Source organism: Neomonachus schauinslandi, chromosome 8 (genome assembly GCF_002201575.2).
Source record: "Neomonachus schauinslandi chromosome 8, ASM220157v2, whole genome shotgun sequence".
Classification (NCBI taxonomy): Eukaryota; Metazoa; Chordata; class Mammalia; order Carnivora; family Phocidae; genus Neomonachus; species Neomonachus schauinslandi.
In genome coordinates, this window is record NC_058410.1 from 44,179,194 (window position 1) to 44,201,567 (window position 22,374).

At 37.5% G+C, this 22,374-nt stretch overlaps 1 protein-coding gene across 1 annotated transcript in view; it reads right to left on the bottom strand.

Moving 5' to 3' along the window:
- The window catches only part of SLC35F1 (solute carrier family 35 member F1), a 385,119-nt gene that overhangs the window by 136,668 nt on the left and 226,077 nt on the right, over window positions 1-22,374 (bottom strand). The window contains exon 2 of the mRNA XM_021693480.1: window positions 10,478-10,653. Within this exon, the coding sequence (XP_021549155.1) occupies window positions 10,478-10,653 (176 nt within the window). The remainder of the gene's footprint in view (window positions 1-10,477; window positions 10,654-22,374) is intronic.

A 22,374-nucleotide genomic window follows, 5' to 3' on the forward strand; every position in this document is an offset into this window, starting at 1 on the left:
GCCCCTAAAAGGGACATGCTGCTCACTGTTTATTCTAAATAATTAATGGAGATTTGGGATTTTGGGATTTTATAAAATAGTGACCCTACTCTCCCTCTGGTAATGCATCTGAAGAATCCCTACTGTTGTAATGATAGGTCTTCTAAAGCATCTATGGCCATTGCCCAAGAACTGATTCCTTGCTGGAAATTATCTTGGACAGAAATGCCATCCCTTCTTGGCTTTGGTCAAACCACACTTTTTTGTCCTCAACTTCTCCAGCTGGCATATGCCTTGGTCATCAGGCCAAATAGGAATGTGATTTTCCCAGCTGCTTTGGATCTGCTTTGCTTTCCATATGTGTATTCAGTTGGTTGCAGTTCACAGATGCATTCTGTGTGTGTTGTGGAAGGATTAAAACATTAAGGAAAAAAGGTAATCAGACTTAGTTTACAACATACTGATCTTAATTATTGTCCTTGTGATTCCAAACCTTTCCTTGAGCAAAGAATAGTAACTTGGAATAGTAATTTGCAGGCATGGCTTAAGTTGAATCTGGATCTTCTCTGTAATATCTAAAGTTGTAGTGACCATTGTGTCTCAGTAAAGTGAATGAGAATGTTTTTCTTCCCATTTCCTCCCATTTGTGTGTCAGTTATGATTACGGGAGAAGGGAGAAGCTGGATGAAGAGAGGAAATGGGAGAAGAGAAAGGAAACATACACACAAACAAGAGGAAAAGAAAGGGTGAGAAAGTTTTGCTTTCAGATTGGATGGTCAAAATCAAAGCTGTAGAGCAAAGAACTCACTCATTTCTGGGGACAAGGACTGATCTAGGGAATTGTTCTTTCAAGTCTTCCTTTGGCAATGCTCCCTTCCCCTTTACGATCTCTCAAGGTTTGGATGCAGTTATGCCTGAAAGTAGAAGGGTGCTTCTGGCTCCCTCTGGACAGATTCTGGGTGCTCACTGCTCCCCTTGGCTTGGCTTCCTCAGGCAAAAGACCCTCACTCTACACCCTGGGGGAGAAGGACTTGGGCCAGAGCATTTCAGAATGAGTCGTGCGTCAGTGTAATAATTCACTCAGCGAGTTCCCTCACTCACATTGGCCACCACAGTGGTAAGGAAACATCTACAATGTCTCATCTCTGCATTCCTCTATGAATCATACTAGTACCTACTGTGATATCCAGCGACAAGTTAAGGAGAACACAACTGCTGGAATATGGCTGATGAATTCCAGGGTCTTTACAGTGGAATTTATTCAAATTAAGGGTTACATGTGTAAAATCCAACTTGCTAGGGAGGAGAATCAATATTTATTAAGTCAATCTAATACCAATGATGGCAGATCATAAGCATTCAATGCTCCTATATGCCTGACTCTGTGCTAGTTTTCCATACATCACCTCATTTAGTCCACAGGAAACCTGTACGGCAGTTACTATGACTATCCTGACATATGAAATGAAGGAAAACAGCACAGAAACGTTATGGAAACTTACCAGGATGACGCAATGGCTCTTAAGTTTGGATTGAACTGAGAAAAAGAAAAAGTCTAGAGCCTAATTCTTTAAAATTATATTTTAATTTAGTGAACTTATAGTAATTCCTAAATATGGTTCTTAAAGATAGACATTTTCTCAGACATGGCTAATTAGATAGTTAAAGGTAAAAGAAAGTAATATTCATGCTAGATAGAAAGAAGTATCAAACAGTAAAACAAAAAATGGTCAGAAACATAAATTCTGATCACATTTTCTTTTATTTGCATGTCATTTCCTTTATATTTTTCCTCATATAGGTCACCGAAGGGGCCCAGTCACTCCAACTTGCAGTCAGAACCCACCATTTGCAAATACCACACTTAAATTTGGTGAGCTCTATGATCTTTTTTCTGGTCCTCAAAAATCTCAGAAAAGGAAACCAATGAAACCGGATACTCAAAAAATGCATAGACAGGGAATTCTGATCTAATGCAATTCTAATCCTGTGAAGGGAAAAAAAAAGTTTGCCTCCTTTTTATTCCCCTGCAGATCTCATGTAGCAGAGAGCAACAGTGGTTGCAAGATGGCTAACTGCTGAGTCTTTGATTTAATGAAAACTTGGGAAAGCAATTCAACTCACTGCAGGGACTGCTTTGTTCTTCCATTATGATTCTTTTTTAATGAGAAAGATGATTGTAAGGATAAACTCCATTCCTCTGAATTTTTACACTGATTACATACAAAGCACTATTTTGGCAGAAGGGGACTTATCTCCTTCAGGAATACAGTTATCATCTTGTAACCACCCTTCAATCTCCCACAGGAACATGGGAGCTTCGTGCCAGGAATGAGTGTTGCTCTGTGCCACCTCGCAGCATGGATAGGTGAAACCTTAAAGATTTCCAGAATTAACAGTCAATGTGGATTCCACATAAGACAGAGAGATAGTCCCTCCCTCCAAGCTTATATGTTGTTTGGAATGAAAGAATCAGAAGGGCATCCCTTTAATGAAGTATTTGGCATGGGGAAGGAGGGAGAGTCATGTATAGTGTGTGTGTGCATGTGTGTATGTTTATATGAGGATTCATTGAGAGGAGAAGATAGTGTTGCATATTCATGTCATTTTCCTTTAATCTAAAAGTCATTTAAGTGATATTGAAAGTTCTGTGTAAGGTATCACTCTACTCCAGATTCAAACACGTTAGCACAAACAGGACATGCTCTGTTGGATACTCTTAACTTTAAAACTGTGGAAGACTTGATTTGGTGCAGATTCACCATGTTAAGTACTGCATAGGTATGGAGTGTGTGTGTTTTTGCATTGTTTAATGGATTATAAGCTTGATAATTACTAGTTCATGTAACCCAAGCAAGGTCCTTGGAGTAGGTATTTTTTTTTTTTGAAACTATATTCATTCTTTAGTCTAAAAGCACGCCATATGAAGTGGGAAGTTTTAATGGTGACCTCCTAATATCCATAAGTGACTGAGGGAATAGCTACTATAGTTTCCCTGTTGAAAACTCTGGGCCTAAAGAGACATTATTTTATCATGGTAACCATGAAGGGACAGTAGACAATCAATTAATTCCCTTTCATTCTTTTTTTTTTTGCCTTTGGTCAGGTGTATTAAAGTATAATTTTCATGTGATAAAATCCATCTCTTCTAGTGCAGAGCTTGAAGAGTTTTAACAAATGTATACAGTCCTGCAACCTCTACAACAATCAAGATCTATAGAACATTTCCATTACCCTGAAAGTTCCCTTGTGCCCCTTTGCAGTCAATCTCTCCCACTCCTAGGCTCTGGCAACCACATATTTGCCTTTTCCAGAATATCACATTATTACCCAGTATATAATTACACAGTATGGAAGTTTTCATGTCTGGCTTCTTGAACTTAGCATAATGCTTTTGAGATTAATCCATATCGTTGCATGTATCTTACTCCTTTTTATGGCTGAGTGGTACTTCATTGTATGAATTCACCACAGTTTGTTTATCCTATCACAAGTTGATGAGCATTTGGGTTGTTTACAGTTTTTGGTGATTATGAATAAAGCTGCAATGGATGTTTGTGTATAGTTCTCTGTGTGGACATCATGTTCTCATTTCTCTTAGAAGAGTGTGACTGATGGATTATATGGTAAGTGTATATCTAACTTTATTAGAAATTGCCAAGATATTTTCCAAAGTGGTGGTATCATTTTGCATTCCCAGCAGCAGTCTCTGAGAGTTTCAGTTGCTCCATATGCTGGCAGACAGTTTTGCTAGAACTGGACTCTAGTTTTCTCCTGTGATTTTCTCTAACAATTTCCCAGTATGGTTTGTGTATATTCCCCTCTTCCTCACCATCCCCCATCTTTTCTTCTCCCTTCCCCAACAACATAAGCATAATTCCCATGGAGTGTCTACCAAGGATTCATCTGAGTACCTCAATTTGCTTTCTTATACTGACAACCCACTAACAGTCCTCCTCAGTGACTTAGTCAAGGTTACCCAGAGAATTGGAAACTGAGCTATGTGTGAGCATAACTTGGGCTTTTGCTTTGAGAAAATCCTGGATCCTGCTTTAACTCTTTTCACTACTCTGGCCCGTGTTTTTGACTCCCTATAGTACATTCCAACAAAGAACAATCCAACAGAGGCAAAGATTCACAGAGGATTAAAAAAAAGGATTGATTTCTTAAGTTTTACTTAAGAGAAAAAAATCAGGTCAACTCAATTAAGAAAACAGAAAAGGATTATTTTAAATCACAATGATCAGTGGACTCTTTTTAGAAGTACATATCCAAATGATATAATAACCAGGATTAAAAAAAAGGACTGAATCTCATAAGAGGTCTATCTCAGTAGAATCTAAGTACAGTATGTGATTAACAGAACTAGGAAAACAAGATGTTCAGGTGACTCTAGGATCTGACAGATATGTAAGTTTCTAAGATGTCGTGGCTCTCTGAGAGGTCTATATTATTTTGCACGAAGTCCTACATTTCTCCTAATTACACAGATGTTTTTAATCTTGCAACATTGGTAATTGAGAATTTAGCCTATGTAATTGTATGTAAGAAGTGCAGTGTTTCTGCAGAAAACCAATATGAAGCCTGTCTGGTGTGGGAAGAGGTAGCAATTACTTACTGATTAATGTTTCCCCAGCCACCACCAAAAGGAGAAATGCTTTTTTGGCATAAATTCTGAGAAGAACATTCACTGAAAATGCTGAGGACTATGGGACTGGACCACTGGACCATGAGTTGGATCTAGCTGTTGTGTGTAGACAAAGCTGTCATTTTTATGTATTTCTCTCATCTGTCCTGCCCTACTTGAGTGCTCTGAGTAGGAAAAGGGAGATGGTGGGTAGGGCAGGCAGGGAGACAGCAAATGCTAAAAATAATTGAACAGAGTTCATTTTTTCAGCCTCCCCACTTAGAACTGAAATTTGAACTAGGATTTCTGTCTTCTGGAATTTAATGTTCAAAATGAGGATATTTTTCATGAAGAGTATATCAATCGTTTACTTTTCAGTATTCTCTCTTTAGAAAAAATCAAAGGGATTACATACGGTGATGTGTTTATGAGTGCTCTGTTAGTACTCTTAGAGACCTGTTTCATCTTCACACTAACACAAAAAAATATATAAATGACTCAATAAATCCTTTAATGTCCATGTTTCAAGAATTTGCTGAAAAGCAAAGTACGTGCACTACCCATCAAATTGCTTTTAGCTGGAAGCTTGTCTTTTATTCAAAATTAGAAGACTTTATAAAAATATCTTTCAGTGAAAAAGGAAAACTTAGAGAATGAGTCACCAGGAATAAATCTAATGATGATCAATGGTGGCAGCATTTTATTTTCTTTCCAGGGTTGTATATGAAATGAAGCAGACACTTCTCTTTCTATTTGCGCTTTCATTACTGATACCTATTTTTTTTTATCACTATGCCTTGAGGAGGAAAATAAAGATTGAAAGTGTTTTTTCCCCCTCAGCATCCTGCCTTTTCCCCACAATCATTTCCTCCCCCATCACAGAGTAAACAATGAAAGGAAAAATAAAGGGGAATTAGAGAGAGAAGGACTGAGAAAAGCTGTCAGATGAAGAAAAGAAGACGGAAATTACTGACTGTTTAAAAACTATGGTTTATCTACACTCAGAAGTTAAAAACTGCCAGAAGAGGAACCATGGGTATCTATTGAAGAACTGCTGAATGTAGTTCTGGGAAGCAGCAGGATTCTTATAATAATTGATGAGAGGTTTATGGGCAAAAAGTGTGATGACATTATTTTTTTCTTGATATCCTATCTTCACCTTTGTTTTTAAAAGCCTGTCATGTTTCTTGCTTATAATATAATATAATATAAATGCCAGAACTGGTTGGTCTTTAATTAAACCCCAGCCTGTTCTTTCCTCTTGTTTATAGTCTTTTGCTTTTTGTGTTTCTCTGCTTCCTGATTTCAGCTAGTATTACACTGAATTTTTTTTTTAAAGATTTTATTTATTTGAGACAGAGAGAATGAGAGAGAGAGAGCACATGAAAGGGGGGAGGGTCAGAGGGAGAAGCAGGCTCCCCGCCGAGCAGGGAGCCAGATGTGGGACTCGATCCAGGGACTCCAGGATCATGACCTGAGCCGAAGGCAGTCGCTTAACCAACTGAGCCACCCAGGCGCCCTATTACATTGAATTTTAAGGGGGAAAAAAAGTAGATATGAGGAAGAGTCTTCTTTTGAGAATTTCCTAGGCAAATCCATAAAATTTTTGGAAACTTCACTATACTTTTGTAGTTATATTCCTGTGAGAGAATAGAAAATATATGTATTGGTCTCTGCCCCCAGTTTCTGGCACAGAGCTCCTAAAACTCTTGTAATTTCCTAAGTAATAAGAGTACTCAGGAAAATCTTTTGTTCTAATATTTGGTCTCTGGCCCTGGTTCCCAACACAGCGTTCCTAAATCCCTTGGAATTTCCAAGGTGATGGCAATGTCTTCTGCTCGAATGAGGTGACTCTCGGTGGGCTCCGGGATAGGGACCAGTTATCACAGGGTCCTAGCCATAATTGTCCATTCTCAAGGACAGACCTACCTGTCCATTCTCAAGAGGGGAGAGGGGCTGGACATGGCGTTAATGATCAATCACGCCTACCTCATGAAGCCTTCATAAAAACCTCTCAAGTAGAGGATTCAGAGAGCTTCAGGATTGATGAGCACATGGAGGTGCAGAGAGAGGGGCGTGCCCAGAGAGGCATGGAAGCTCCCTGCCCCTTCCCACATACTTTGCCCTACTCATCTCTTTCCTCTGGATGTTCACCTATATTATTTATCATATCCTTTTATAATAAACTGGTAAACAGTAAGTAAATTCTTTTCCTGAATCCTGGGAACCACTCCGGCAAGTTCATCAAACCCAAGAAGGAAGTTGTAGGACTGTCTGATATAAAGTCCATCAGTCAGAAGCAGAGGTTACAACCCAGACTTGCAATTGGCCCTGAAGTGAGAGGGGCAGTCACGTGAGACTCAGTTCTTAACCTGTGGGATCTTACGCTAGCTATCTCCAGGTAGACAGGGTCAGAACTGAGATCAACTGTAGGACTCCCACCTGATGTCACAGAATTGCTTGGAAGGATAAACATCACACATCTGGTGACAATAGTGTGAGAGTAAAGGAAAGATACACAGGAAGAGAGCTGAGCTTTTCTTTATAATTCCTGAAGCCCTACTAGGTACCTACAGCATGAGTCTGGATTTCGGGCATTACTTCAATGAGCACATTTTAACTGCCTGAATAACTTCTCAAAATTGGTTACTATTAACCTACTGAAGTTATGGCTAAATTCTCAAACTTGTTACAGTGTCAACAGAACTACTTGTTTGAAGCACACTTTTTCTATAAAGCTGTATTATTGAGGCTCTTTGTTATGAACAGCAAAATCGTTTTGAATTTTAGAACTATCTGGAATAGGGGCACATGGGTGGCTCAGTCGGTTAAGTGGCTGCCTCCAGCTCAGGTCATGATCCCAGAGTCCTGGGATCGAGCCCCATGTTGGGCTCCCTGCTCAGGAGGAAGCCTGCTTCTCCCTCTCTGCTGCTCCCCCTGCTTGTACTCTCTCTCTGTCTCAAATAAATAAATAAAATCTTTAAAAAAAAAAAAGCATGTTGTAGAACTAACTGGAATAAAAACCTAGCACCAAGCAAGGAAAGGGCTAGACTTAAAACCTGTCCAACAAGATATACATTTTTTAAGGAGGATGGTAGTCAAATTTTTTGTAGGAACCAATTAATAATCAGGGACAAGTTCAGAACTCCAGCTTGAACTGGAGTTATATTGGAATTTCTACTGGAACCTGTTGCTTCAGAGTCTTTGGTCACTGGTTCAGTGTAAATCTGGAGAACTCAGTCTAACTTTAAGTCAAATTTCCACAAGAATTTTGCCATAATATCACCCTGAACCCTCTTGAGGGGCTTCTTGCTTTCATCACGTTGTATTCACATGTGACAATCATAACTTTTTAGAAGTTGTATAGTTACAATGATAAAGAAATATTTGTTTAAAGATATGTTCCCAAGACTAACTTCTTGCAGTTATGTGGCCTAAGGTGACATCAAATTAAATGGTGGCTTGGCGGGGTAAATGGTGTCTGTGCTGGGAGAATCGGAAAGACTGTAATTTTGTTCAGTCCTGCTCTGCAGCCCTCTGGGAGGAGTGGTCAGGAAGCACCAGGAAAGAAGAAATTGTGGCTATGAGAGCACGTCCCCTGCACACACCAGACTTTCCATCCTCTCATCCTCTTTGCTCTGTTTTTCATTCTCTCTTAAATCGTGAGGTGCACAAGGAAAGAGATTATTATGTCTCTAGAACATAGTACTGAATCAGCCTATACAAAATTAATGTAATTACTATGTTGATTTCCAGATGTTAGCTTAATGCCAGCCTATTCAAACTTCTAAAGATGAAGATTAAAACAAACATTCTGAGTAAACACCCACATAAAGACATATCAGTGAATCAAGTGATCATCAGAGGCAATGGCAGAAATCTCCAGATAGGGCATTTTAGAAACTGATTCTCTCCATCATTGGTTGGGATAAACAGAATTTGCTCAGGCGCCCTTCAATCTTTTTTCCAAAGGGCCTCCAAATTCCTTGTCCTAGTCTTTGGCCTCTTGCCAGGTGTGCCTCTCTCCTGTCTACCCTTCCCACCCATCTCCGGGACCACATCCTCTTGACTTCATTGCTATGCCTCAGTAGACCTGGCCCCAGGGCGGGTTTCTTACTCAGGGCTTTTAAATTCAAGCAAAACCCCTTCCTTTTGTTCAAAAGTATCTTCTTTTCCTCCTCCTGCATCCCCTAAACCCCACATGGGGTTACAGGGAGTCCCGGGAGGCACATGACCTTGGCATAGGGTGAGCCTTACAGCAACTAGTTCTGCAGCCTAGAGCAGGTTCCTGACACAGGAACTTATAAAATTTTGGATAATAATACTTATTTCCTTGGACTGAAGGAATAATGGAGATAACTTACATCCATAGTGTCTGGCACATTATAGAGTCTTGATAGAAGGTAGCATTATAAACTTTAGGTCTTTTGCTACATTTAGTTTTCTAAGCTCTTCTGACTGAAATTTTCTCTCTGTTTCTTAAAGTGACTTGATTTTATTTTTTCCTCATGAACGTTTCTGTTAAATCTCTGGACTCCTGGAAAGTAAGATGGACAAGAACCCAAAGACTTGTTGCAGTTCACCATCTCATAGTCAACTATTTAGTTCTAAAAATCTTGAGAAGATACATTCACCACTTTCCTGTGAATTTTGTGGGTTTTCTTTTTCGCATTTGTAGTGTTCAAACTGTTAGCTTCCAGATCACACTGAGGAAATATAGCTGAGACTTACTGTCTAGAACTTTTGTAGCCTGAGGTTTTATTTGAAATTTTACTCTTAAATTATGTCTACTGTTGTTAAATTAAAAAAACAAACAAACAAACACCAATAATATAATTTTTTGAGAAGTAAATGAAATTAGCTTTTCCAATATTTAAAACAAACCCAAGTTAAACTGGAACTCAGTCCCAACTGAATAAAATCTAGTATTGGCCACATTGTTATAATTAAGCAATATTATTCTGGATGACCATTTAAATAAGTGTAAAAATGAAGTACTAGATACGGTTCTTATAAAAGTTTCAAAAAAGTATGACTATTAGGGTTGATGAGTAAAGCTACTGATGTATCCTTATTTATTATTAAGGTATGTAATTATCTTTAAACCTATTAGTGATTATTTTTCAATGCATATTTCACAGTCAACAGCTTCTGGGGGTGAATTGTTGGCTACTTCTGGGCCAGAGGAAGGAGTATTTACACCAGATTCAGTATTATAGTGATAAGATTCTGAATTACACTCTCCAGAGATACACCCCAAGGATTTCAACTTCAGGTGCCAATTAAAAAGTTTTTCTTGCATTGATTCTTGGAGGACTTGTTTTATTGCTTTAGCTATTTTAAATTTAGACAGAACATCTCCTCTGACTATTTGTGGTAGTTTTCTTTCCTTTCTTTTCCCCTTTATTATTACCAGAGTTGATTGTGTTTACTATTTTTATGTTTCTTATGACATTTTTCTAAGGAACATACATTTGTCTGTATTTCCTTTGGATTTCTCAGGACTGGCATTAGTGAGGACAGCTGCATCAGGCCTTTCCAGCTTCCAGGGAAGCACTCTATTTAGATTCACTGAGAGGTACAAGGAATGTTAACAGAAATTCAGATAGTGAGCAATTGTACATTTTGCCTATACATGCATTTTCCACTTCCCGCTGAACTCACACAATTTATGCTTCTTTGTGATTTATTTGTTCATTCTGTTTGCTTTATTACTGCAAAACAGAAAAGTGAGATTTGAGGTTCTGAATTGGCTTATGATGCTGTAAGTGAAAAAAAGTTAATTTAGTCACGGCTCATCATTCTTCTAGATGTTTGTAAAAAAGAAATTGAGCTATATTCCAAGCTGCATATGGGTTTTGTCATGCTTACCTTGTCTGACAGCTAGTGTGGTGGTATAGACCAAAAAGAGAAGGATGTAATTGAGGAAACTCTGGAAGACTGGTGTATTGGCATGGAAATCTTCTGACAGGTACTTGCTGGTCAAGCCAATTCCACAAATAAGAAGGGATAACACCTGTCCCAGAGCCACAGAGATTAACATCTCCCTGAAAAGTAAAGAGAAACAGCAAACATCAGCTGGAAGTCCATTAAAACAATAACAGTTAAAATTTATTGAGCACTTGTGTGCTAAGTACAATAAATAATATTTCTTTTTATCCATTACAGCAATCCTATGAGAGAGGTGCAATTTTTAGTGAGGTTTTATACAGGAAAAAAAACCCCCAAAGTTTAGAGGGGTTCAGGAATTTCCTCATTGTCAAATAACTAGGAAGTGGCAAAGCTGGGATTTGAGACCAAATCTCTCCAAGTGACCCTGGCTTCTGGCCACAGCGCTCTGGAGCTGGGGTGGGGCGGGTGGAATTAACATCATCCCTGATGCCCACGATCGCATTCACTAAGTGTTCAGAAACCCCAGAGAACATCTGCACACTGACAAAGAGGTACCACACTGTAACCTTATCCTCAGGTTCTCATACCAACAAGGAGAGACTTTTGTTTATAGATTGAAATCTTGGATCCAGGAACATCTGAAAATCCAGAAGCACCATCTCCTTTCCATTTCCAGATTTTGGAACCTTGTTTGCTCTAGCAAGCACCGATAAGCACTAGTCTGCTCTCCCCTCCACGAGTTACAATTGCTTGCATATTAAAATTGCTACTCATGAAGGAAATTTAGTTCCTGAGGTGGTATAATAAAACATTTCACATTCTGTAAATATTTTCTGTGGCTTCTTCACAGGCATAGTAGACCACTGTAGTAGGGACTAAAGGCAAGAGTCGAGGGGTTCACTTTGCATAGAAATAAAGTGCTCATATGGGCTTTATGATCATATAAATCTGCATCATCTGACTCAGGAAGAGCCCCTGGAAATACAAAGCAGGCTTCTGCCTTCCCCAAAAGTCCCATCTGACTTTCCTGGTTTATTTATAGAAGCAGCAATGTAAAATAAGCAAGGAGTAGTATTTCTAAACAAAAAAGCATTGGTCAGAGGATTTACAATGTTACATATTTCCTCCCCCATGGCAGATGTGAACCCATGTTTCTGAAAGGGGCAGAGTCCTGGGCAGATACCTGGGTGGTGTCTTGCTTAAAAAAAAAAAAGAAAGAAAGAAAAAGAAAAAAATTAGAAAGCATCGATCACATTTTGGTCATTCCATTTGTTTCCATGAGGAGGAAAATTGTGGCAAGGCATGAGGGCCCACAGAGAAGGCTTTCTTTCCTGAGGTTAACCTGTAACACACGGGTAGAGGTTTCTCACTGGCTGCCCTGTTCCCAGGTACCGGCCCTGATCCCCGTATTTAATCTTTATTAAGGAATCAAAGACATATATTTAAACATATATGTCTAAAATATCAATCTGCTGCTTAAAATCCTACAATGGTACCCTCTAAAATGCAGTGATCTATAAGGCCTGTGGTACATCGTCTACGAAGATGGCTGCCAACGTTTCCTCCTGCCCCTCTGCATTCATGCTGCTCCTCTCAAAGGGAGGTGGGGTCTATTTCTCCTTTTCTAACTGAGCTTATCTTGTGACTTACTTTGGCCAACAGAATGTAGGGGGAAAGAAGTCATGTGACTTCTGGGCTAATCCCTAAGAAGCTCTGCAGCTTCCATTTTTTGCTCTCTTCAGATACAGCTTTCATGTAAAGAACCTAGGCTCCAGAATCCTGAGAGACCATGCGAAAAGAAAAAGAGAAACCCAGCCAATGCCACCCCAGCTGAAGCATCAGACATGTGAGTGAGGATCCTGGATCCTCCTGCCCCAGTGGAGCAGTACCAGCCTGTGCCACATGGAGCAGAAATGAGCCATCCCCAGAGACGGCTGCCCAATCGGAGAACTGTGAGAAACAATCAATGGTTATTGTTTTAGGGTATGAAATTTGCAGTGGTTAGTTATGGAGCAACAGGTAACTGAAAACAAGGCCCTAAATGCCCTCCCTCCACTCTTTTTACCTCCTGCTTTCCCCATGAAGTCAGAGCTCTAGTCCTACAGAGCTACTTACACCTCAACAATGAGTTATGGTCTTCTTTGCTGGCATTCCTTTGCATGTGTTATTACTATTTCCAGAATGTTCATCCTGCCTTTATCAGTCTGACTCCTATTCATCTTTTAAGATTTGGCTTATATGTTACCCCGTTTAAGAAGTCTTACCTGTCCTCTCTGGGCTGTTTCTCCTTTACTTCTACATCACTATATTATAATTACTGATTTTACCCCCTTTTTCCCTCTGCCAGACTATGAAGTCTGTATGATGTTCTTCACCGTATCTAGAGCTGGGCAATACCACACAGTATATATATACAGAAGAAGTAGAAAATGAAGGGATTCAAAGATAGTGCAGAGATAGGCCTAGGCAACCCTGAACAGTTTTGTTGAATTGAAAGGTGATAAAAAAGAAAGGCAGAGGTAAAGAGAAGTACCAGAATTATTTCAAAGGTTTTTAAGCCAGCCTAACAGAAGTATGATATCCACTAACAAAAATCGTGAAAAGGAGTTGGTTTTAGTGCAAAGATAAGAAATATTTTTGGTATATTGAATTTGAGCCACAAGATGAACTTCCAAACGATCCAGCAGTATTAGAAACAAGAGATAAGAGTTGGATAGGGAGGTCAACCAGGAGATAAATATGCAGAAGTTATACACCTAAGAGTGATAGCTAAAGTACTAGACATAGATGATATCACCAAGGAAGGGAGAATGGGAGAGAGAATAAGAGGGCCTAGGAAAAATCCTCGAGGAATTCCCAGATTGGGGTTAGGGGAGAAAGAAGAGGCACATCATTGGAGTCAGAAGTGGTTAGAAGGCTAAGGGGAAAACCAGGATAGTTCCTGCTATAAGAGAAACCAAGGAAGCAGAGACTTTCATGGAGGAGGTAGTTGTAATATTGAATGTTGCTTAGAGGGTAGAGAGAATGAGGACTGATAGAAGATAATCTGTAGTCAATGCTAGCCTTTGAAAGACGAGTTTTGGCCCAGTGGAGTACCAGAGCAATACTGGTATCATAGAAACCAAGGGAACAGAATTTCACAGAGGGAATAGTTAACTACGACTAAGTAGGCAGGAAGTGGTAAGATATAAAAGTTTTGACTTTGAAGAATTTTGAAGAATTCAAAGAATTCTTTGAAGAAGTTTGAGCTAGTCATCACAAAACACAATAATTATGCTAATAGTTAAAATAATAATGTATAAAATGATTAAAAATTTTAACTTAGATGGATTCATGATCATCATCTCACTGGGTCACTCTTGATTACTTGCATAATAACTTACATCCTTAAGTGGAAGAGAAATGGGGAGAGTTACAACTAATTGGTTGCTCCCAGTGCTGAGTACATCCACTGGAGAATACTGGGTATGGAATATGTCTCCTTGGGAAAAGAAGGTTAAAAACTGCCACGATGTGGTAATTCCTACGCTGATTAAATTACAACCATGGTATTCAAAAACTTTCCAATATCCTGTGCCTTTCCTGAACAAAACCAAGCCACCAAAAATGACTGGTTACTTCTGTAAGAGAATAAATTTTAATCCTTCTGATGCATATGTACCAATATACTATAAACCAGCCATCTACATGTCAGGCATTATGTATGCCAAGATGAGTAAGACACGGTCCTTGTCACTGGGGAGCTACTAACCAAGATTTTAGGGCTGAGTTCCCAAATAACTTACTACAAAGTGAGACCAGTTAAGGAGAAATAACAATAATAATTCATATTTAATAAGTTTTCACTCTGTGCCAAGTCCTGGGCTTAGCTTTATATATCCTATCTTATTTAATCCTCATAATAACAGAATGAGGCAGGTACTCCTTTTGTATTTATTTCTCATAGAAATGTGCTGACACTGGGCACATTCTGAAAGCTTATAGTGCAATGAATCCACTTACCAGATATTAAACTACTTTTTAGAGTTTTTAAAATATAATATTGATTACATTAGCATTTGAATTAATGACTTTTTAAATTCAAAGGGACTAAAGCAGTAGTCTCTTAATACAGAATGATAACTGGAAGACCAAAATATTTAGAAGTCTATTTTCTAAATATTTTATACCCATCTATCTACTGCATATATCATTATACATTCACAGTATATATTTCTACTAATTTATACTATATAGATGTATAAATAAATATGTAGATATTTAGATGTTTTATAGATACACACATATATGCTATAAATCAAATTAATAAAAATTATCTCAAAAAGCATTTTTTATTATCTAATAAATGTCATATATTATACTAGACACAGAATAATATGATGAATAAGCATGTGCCCAGATCTTAAGGAACTCAGTTTCAAGTAGAATAGGCCTGGCTACATAACTGCAGTTCCTAGTGAAAAATGAAAATACGGGGGCGCCTGGGTGGCTCAGTCATTACGCGTCTGCCTTCGGCTCAGGTCATGATCACGGGGTCCTGGGATCAAGCTCAGCATCCGGCTCCCTGCTCTGCAGGAAGCCTGCTTCTCCCTCTCCCACTTGCCCTGCTTGTGTTCCCTCTCTCACTGTGTCTCTCTCTGTCAAATAAATAAAATCTTTAAAAAAAATGAAAATGCAGTGTCCTTTGTTCAAAAAGCAGGGACAAATGTGATTATAGGTACACAAAAAGATCTCTCCCTCTCAACTTGTCTTTTTTTTTTCTTGTTACTTTTTGACCCCTTTCACCCATTTCTCCCAACTCCCAAACCCCACAGCTCTGACAATGACCAATCTGTTCTATTTATCTATGTGCTTTTTTTAATAAGAAAAAAAAAATCCACATATAAGAGAGATCATACAGTATTTGTCTTTCTCTGTCTGACTTATATCACTGAGCATAATGCCCTTAAGATCCATCTCTGTGTTGCAAATGGCAAGAATTCATTCTTTTTATGGTTGAACAATATGGCACACAGCACCATATACACACCACAATTTCTGTATCCACTTATCAATTGATAGATTATGGTTGTTTCCATATCTTGGCCATTGTAAATAACACTGCAACGAACATGAACATGTTCAACGAACATGAACAATCTTTTCTAGTTAGTGTTTTTATTTTCTTCAGATAAATACCCAAAAGTGGAATTGCTGGGTCATATGGGTAGTTCTATTCTTAATTTTTTTTTGAAAACTTCCATACTGTTTTCCATAGTGGCTGTACCAATTTGCATTCCAACCAACAGTACACAAGTGTTTCCTCTTTTCCACATCTTTGCCAACACTTATTTCTTGTCTTTTTTTTATAATAATCATTCTAACAGGTGTGAAGTGATATCTCACTGTGGTTTTGATTTGCATTTCCCTGATAATTAATGATGCCAAATATCTTTTCATGTACCTGCTGGACGTCTTTATGTCTTTGGGAAAATGTCTATTTTGATTCTCTGTCCTTTTTTAAATTGGATTGTTTGTATTCTTGCCATTGAGGATTTTTTGTTTTTGTTTGTTTTGTTGTTGCTGCTGTTGTTTTGGCATTAAGTTTTATGAGTTCTTTATATATTTTGGATATTAGCCCCTTATCAGATATATGATTTGCAAATATTTTCTCCCATTCAGTAGGTTGTTTTTCATTTTGTTGATAGTTTTCTTTGCTGTGCAGATGCTTTTTAGCATAATATAGTCTCACTTCTTTTTACTTTTGCCGCTTCTGATTTTGGTGTCAGATTGAAAAAAATCACCACCAAGACCCATGTCAAGGAGCTTACTGCTTATGTTTTCTTCTAGGAGTTTTATGGTTTCAGGTTTTATGTTCAAGTCTTAATGGATTTTGAGTTAACTTTTGTATAAGATAGTGGTCAGTTTCATTCTTTTGCATGTGACTGTCTAATTTTCCCAGCACCATTTATTGAAGAGATTGTCCTTTCCCCATTGTATATTCTTGGCTCCTTTGGTGTAAATTAATTGACCATATATGCACTGGTTTATTTCTGAGTGTTCTATTCTGTTCCATTGGTCTATGTATTTGTCTTTATGCCAACACTATACTATGTTAATTACTATAGCTTTGTAATAAAGTTTGAAATCAGGAAGCATGATGCCTCCAGCTTTGTTCTTTCTCAAGATTGCTTTGGCTATTGGTTTTTGTTTTTATTTATTTATTTATTTTTTTGTGGCTCCATACAAATTTTAAAATTATTTGTTCTATTTCTTTGAAAAATGTTATTGGAATTTTGTAGGGAATGCACCAAATCTGTAGATTGCCTTGGAAAGTATGAACATTTTAACAGCATTGACTCTTCCAACCCAGAGCACAAAATATCTTTCCATTTATTTGTGTCTTCTTCAATTTCATTCATGTCTTATAGTTTTCAATACAGGTCTTTTACCTCCTAGGTTAAGTTTATTCCTAGGCATTTTATTGTTTTTGATACAATTGTAAGTGAGATTATTTTCTTTATTCTCTTTCTGATAGTTTGTTATTAATATAAAAAAATAAAGAGATTTTTGTGTATTGATTTTGTAGCCTGCAATTTTACTGAATTCTTTTATTAGTTGTAATAGTTTTTGAGGTACTTTTTAGTGTTTTCTATATATAATATCATGTCTTCTGCAAATAGTGACAGTTCTTTCTAATTCAGATTCATTTGATTTCTTTTCTTGCCTAATTACTTTGGCTAGGACTTCCAGTACTGCGTTGAATGAACATGGCAAGAGTTGGCATCCTCATCTTGTTCTTCATCTTAGAAGAAATGCTTTTAGCTTTTCACCACTGAGTATGATGTTAGCTATGGGCTTGTCACATATGGCTTTTATTATGTTGAGGATACCCACTTTGTTGAGAGTTTTTATCATAAAAGCATCTGAATTTTGTCTAATGCTTTTTCTGCATCTACTAAAATGATCATATGATTTTTCTCCTTCATTTTGTTAACGTGGTGTCTCAAACTGACTGATTTGCAGATGTTGAGCCGTCCCTGAATCCCTGGAATAAATCCCACTTGATCATGGTATATGATCCTTTTAATGTATTGTTAAATTTGGTTTGCTAACATTTTGTTAAGGATTTCTGCATCTATGTTAATGAGGATATTGGCTCTTATCTCTTTTTTTTCTTGTGATGTCCTTGTCTGGTTTGATATGAAGATAATGTTGGCCTCATAAAATGAGTTTGGAAGAGTTCCCTCCTCTTCTATTTTTCGGAAGAGCTTGAGCAAGGATTGGTTTAATTCTTCTTTGAATGTTTGATTCAATTTACCAGTGAGGTCATCTGGTCCTGGACTTTTTGTTTGTTGGGGGTTTTTGATTACTGATTCAATCTCCTTACTAGTAATTGGCCTGTTCAGATTTTCTATTTCATCGTGATCCAGTCTTGGTAGGTTGTATGTTTCTAGGAATTTGTCCAGTTTTCTAGTTTGTCCAGTTTGTTGGCATATAATTGTTCACATCAGTCTCTTATGATCCTTTGTATTTCTGTGGTATCAGTTGTAAAATCTCTTCCATGTCTAATTTTATTTAAGTCCTCTGTCCTTTTTTCTTCATGAGTATAACTAAAGGCTTGTCATTTTTTATCTTCTCAAAGAACTAGCTTTTAGTTTCATTGATTTTCTCTATACCTTTTTTAGTCTCTATTTCATTTATCTCTGTTCTAATCTTTATTCCCTTCCTTTCTTTCCTCTCTTTCCTTCAAGTGTGTTTGTTCTTTTTCTGGTTCTTGAGGTGTAAAGTTAGGTTGTTTGTATGAAAGTTTTCTTTTCTGAAATATTTTTTGAAAAGTTGTTTGAGGTAGGCATTTGTTGCCATGAACTTCCTTCTTAGAACAGCTTTTGCTGCATCCCACAAACTTTGGTATGTATGTTTCTGTTTTCATTTGCTTCAAGGTATTTTTTTACTTCTCTATTTCTCCAATGATACATTGGTTGCTCAGCAGCATCTTGTTTAATTACCACATATTTGTGAATTTTCCAGTTTTCTTCATATGAATAATTTCTAGTTTCATACTACTGTGGTCAGAAAAGATGCTTGATATGACTTCAATCTTCTTAAATTTATTAAGACTTGTTTTGTGGCCTAACATATCATCTATCTTGAAAAATGTTCTAATTGTTGGGGCGCCTGGGTGGCTCAGTCGTTAAGCGTCTGCCTTCGGCTCAGGTCATGATCCCAGGGTCCTGGGACTGAGCCCCACATCGGGCTCCCTGCTCCGCGGGAAGCCTGCTTCTCCCTCTCCTACTCCCCCTGCTTGTGTTCCCTCTCTCGCTATGTTGCTCTCTGACAAATACATAAATAAAATCTTTAAAAAAAAAAAAAAAGTTCTAATTGCACTGGAGAATAATGTGTATTCTGTCACTTTTGGATGGTATGTTCCATATATATAATATATATATAGTTCATCTGATCTAATGTGTTGCTTAAGATGAATATTTTCTCATTGATTTTCTCTCTGGATATTCTATCCATTGATGTAAGTGGGGTATTAGAATCCCCTACTATTATTATACTGTTGCCTATTTCTCCCTTTAGGTCTATTAATATTTGTTTTATATATTTAGGTACTCCTATGTTGGGTGCATAAATATTTATTTACAAATGCTATATCCTCTTATTGAACTGACCACTTCATTATTATGTAATGCCCATTTTGGGGTCTTATTATAGTCTTTGGTTTAGATTCTATTTTGTCTGATAGAAGTATAGCTACTTCAGCTTTCTTGTGGTTTCCATTTGCATGGAATATCTTTTTCTATCTCTTCACTCTCAGTCTATGCGTGTCCTTATATCTAAAGTGAGTCCCTTGTAGGCAACATAAAAATGGGTCTTTTTTTTTATCCAATCAGCCACCTAATGTCTTTTGACTGGAGAATTTAGTCTATTTGCATTTAAAGTAATTATTCTTTTTAAGATTTTATTTATTTAACAGAGAGAGAGAGAGAGAGTGCATGCACAAGTAGGCAGAGTGGCAGGCAGAAGGAGAGGGAGAGGGAGAAGCAGGCTCCCCCACTGAGCAGAGAGCCCAACGCGGGGCTTGATCCCAGGACCCTGGGGTCATGACCTGAGCCGAAGGCAAACACTTAACCAACTGAGCCACCCAGGTGCCCCTAAAGTAATTATTGATAGGTATGTACTTATTGCCACTTTGTTAATTGTTTACTGGCTGTTTTTGCAGTTCTGTTTTTTTTCTTTTTCTGTTGCTCTCTTCCTTTGTGGTTTGATGACTTTCCTGTGTATGCTTATATTCCTCTCTTTATCTTTTGTATATTTACTATAGGTTTTTCCTTTGTGGTTATCATTAGGCTTACATAAAACAGCTTATAAAAGATATTACTATTTTATAGATAATTAAATTTTTATAGTTAAGTAAACTGATGCTTAGAGGGGTTAAGCAACCAGCTCAAGATCACAGAGCTAGCATGGGGAAGAGTTTAGATGGAAACTAGGTTATATGACTCCAAAACCCAACTTCTTAATTACTATGCTGTACCACCATTATGCCGCAAAAAACCCCCCAAAAAAACAAAACCAACCAACCAAACAAAAAAACACTCTTTGTCCTCACAAAAGCACAGAGCACAGTGCTAGAAACAGTTGCTGGGTTCTAGAAGTATTCTGGGGACAGTAAAGGCAAAAAAAAAAGCCAGCCAAACTGACTAATGAAAATTCTTCCACCAAAACCTCTGTAATGTATGCCTTTTAACAGGAGGTCAACACAGGCTTATTCTAGTTTCTTCAGCCAAACAAAATAGCAAATATGTAGTAATTAATTTCTGTTTTTATTTAGTGACCATGTCATTTAGCTGCTTTGATATGATTTGATACAAAATGCAAATTATTGGGGCGCCTGGGTGGCTCAGTTGGTTAAGCGACTGCCTTCGGCTCAGGTCATGATCCTGGAGTCCCTGGATCGAGTCCCGCATCGGGCTCCCTGCTCAGCGGGGAGTCTGCTTCTCCCTCTGACCCTCCCCCCTCTCATGCTCTCTCTATCTCATTCTCTCTCTCAAATAAATAAATAAAATCTTTTAAAAAAATGCAAATTATTGTTTTATCTGTCATGCTAATAAACATGACTTGTAAAACAGAAAGGAATGGAAGGAGCCTTTTATCAGATTAGTTCATGAGTTCTTTCCCAACTGTATAAAGCTAGATTCTGTAGCTATTGTAGTCTACATGTATGAGCTAAGTTATTAGAATCACCAAAGCAAAATAAGTAAATAAATAAAAATATAAATAAACCTAAATGTGGACCTAGATAGTAAACTCTGCTAATTCTGCCTCCCCACCCCTGCCATCTTCCTCTCATCAAATTCTCTTTTGTTGTCTTCAAGCACAGGACAAATCCTTTCCGTGCTTTGTTTCACAGAATGTCCTCCCTAACACTCTCTTTTTTAGGATCTTTTCAGTTCACTTGTTATTGCCTTATCATTCTGAACTATGTTGTTGTTTTGTTTTTTTTTTTTTGCATAGGTAACCACCACAATAGATCTGTGGTCCCTTCACCTAACTCTTCATAATCTGAAGACCCATCTTCTCCAGAAAGCCTTGTTTTGGTTACTCCCTGCTCCCCAAGGCTGAGTTAAGTGCCCTCATTTGTATGCTCCTATCTCTATTTGTACTCACCAAATTGTGTAACTCATAGCTCCTGAAAAGAAGGGAATGTATTCTATTAATTTCTGTGTTCCTGGTGCCTTGAGGATTGCTGGATTGAAAGGAAATAGATGCTCAATAAATACGGAATGAATGAATAAACAGGTTTATGAGTGAACAAATATTTATAAATGAAAAAGGGCAAAGTCTTAGAAGATTTGAAAGATGGCTGCTTACCTTACCTTGAAAAACTACTAACTTTGAAAGAGAAAACCAACCTTGTTTTTACTGTATTCCATCTTCCAGTTAGACACTGAGTTAATAAGCTATTTTCTGTTGCCTTTCTGAACAAGCCTGGTAAGGTGCTATCTTGCAAAAATGATGCTAAATATGGTGCTGAGTGGAATTCTGCACAGGGAGCTGCTGGTTATTCATGCAATATATAGAATAACACACCAGATGCATTCTAACATAGGAAACAGAGGTCCTATAATTTTAGTAACAGAAACTGAGAAGAGACTATGATACATACTTTCATCTTCTTTGTTTATGCATTTAAAAGGACAACCTATCCACTTTAAATTCAGAATGACTAGACAATGAAAAATGCATGAGTCTCAGGAAAAATAGTGCTGCTGGGAGCTCAATACCTATTATAATACAGCTTATATTCATAAAGACTGACATAACCATTATCACAAGCACTTTATTCTGTTAAAGAAATAGACCTTAGGACCTTGTGAATAAACTTGTTACAAATTAGATATTCAAAATAGTAAGATTTAAAATAAAACATGAATTGAATCTTGTTTTCTTCCCTCAGTTATAAGAATACATTCTTTCAAAAGGGTATGAAAAATTTCAACATAGTGTTATATAATCATATCACTTTGTAATTCTTTGGCATGAGAGTGAAATAATTATGTTATCATCTTGAATCAGAGCACATCAACCTTTCTGTAGAGACATCTTCATTCTGATAACTATTCTCAGGCAAGCCATTATAGATTTGGGTCAGCATATGAATTCAGATATACATACATAGAGAACACGTCAGTAAACTCCCTTGACTAAAAACAATTTCACTTGAACATGGGAGAAACATGTGTTCTACTATGTTCTTTGAAAAGATTCATGTTTTCAGAAGTAAGGACATTGGCTTCTTGAAGTTCTTTGCTGAAAGGTTTTATCACATTTAAGTATTAATTAGACTTCTATGTAAGAAGATCACTAGGCAAGAAGCAAATATACAT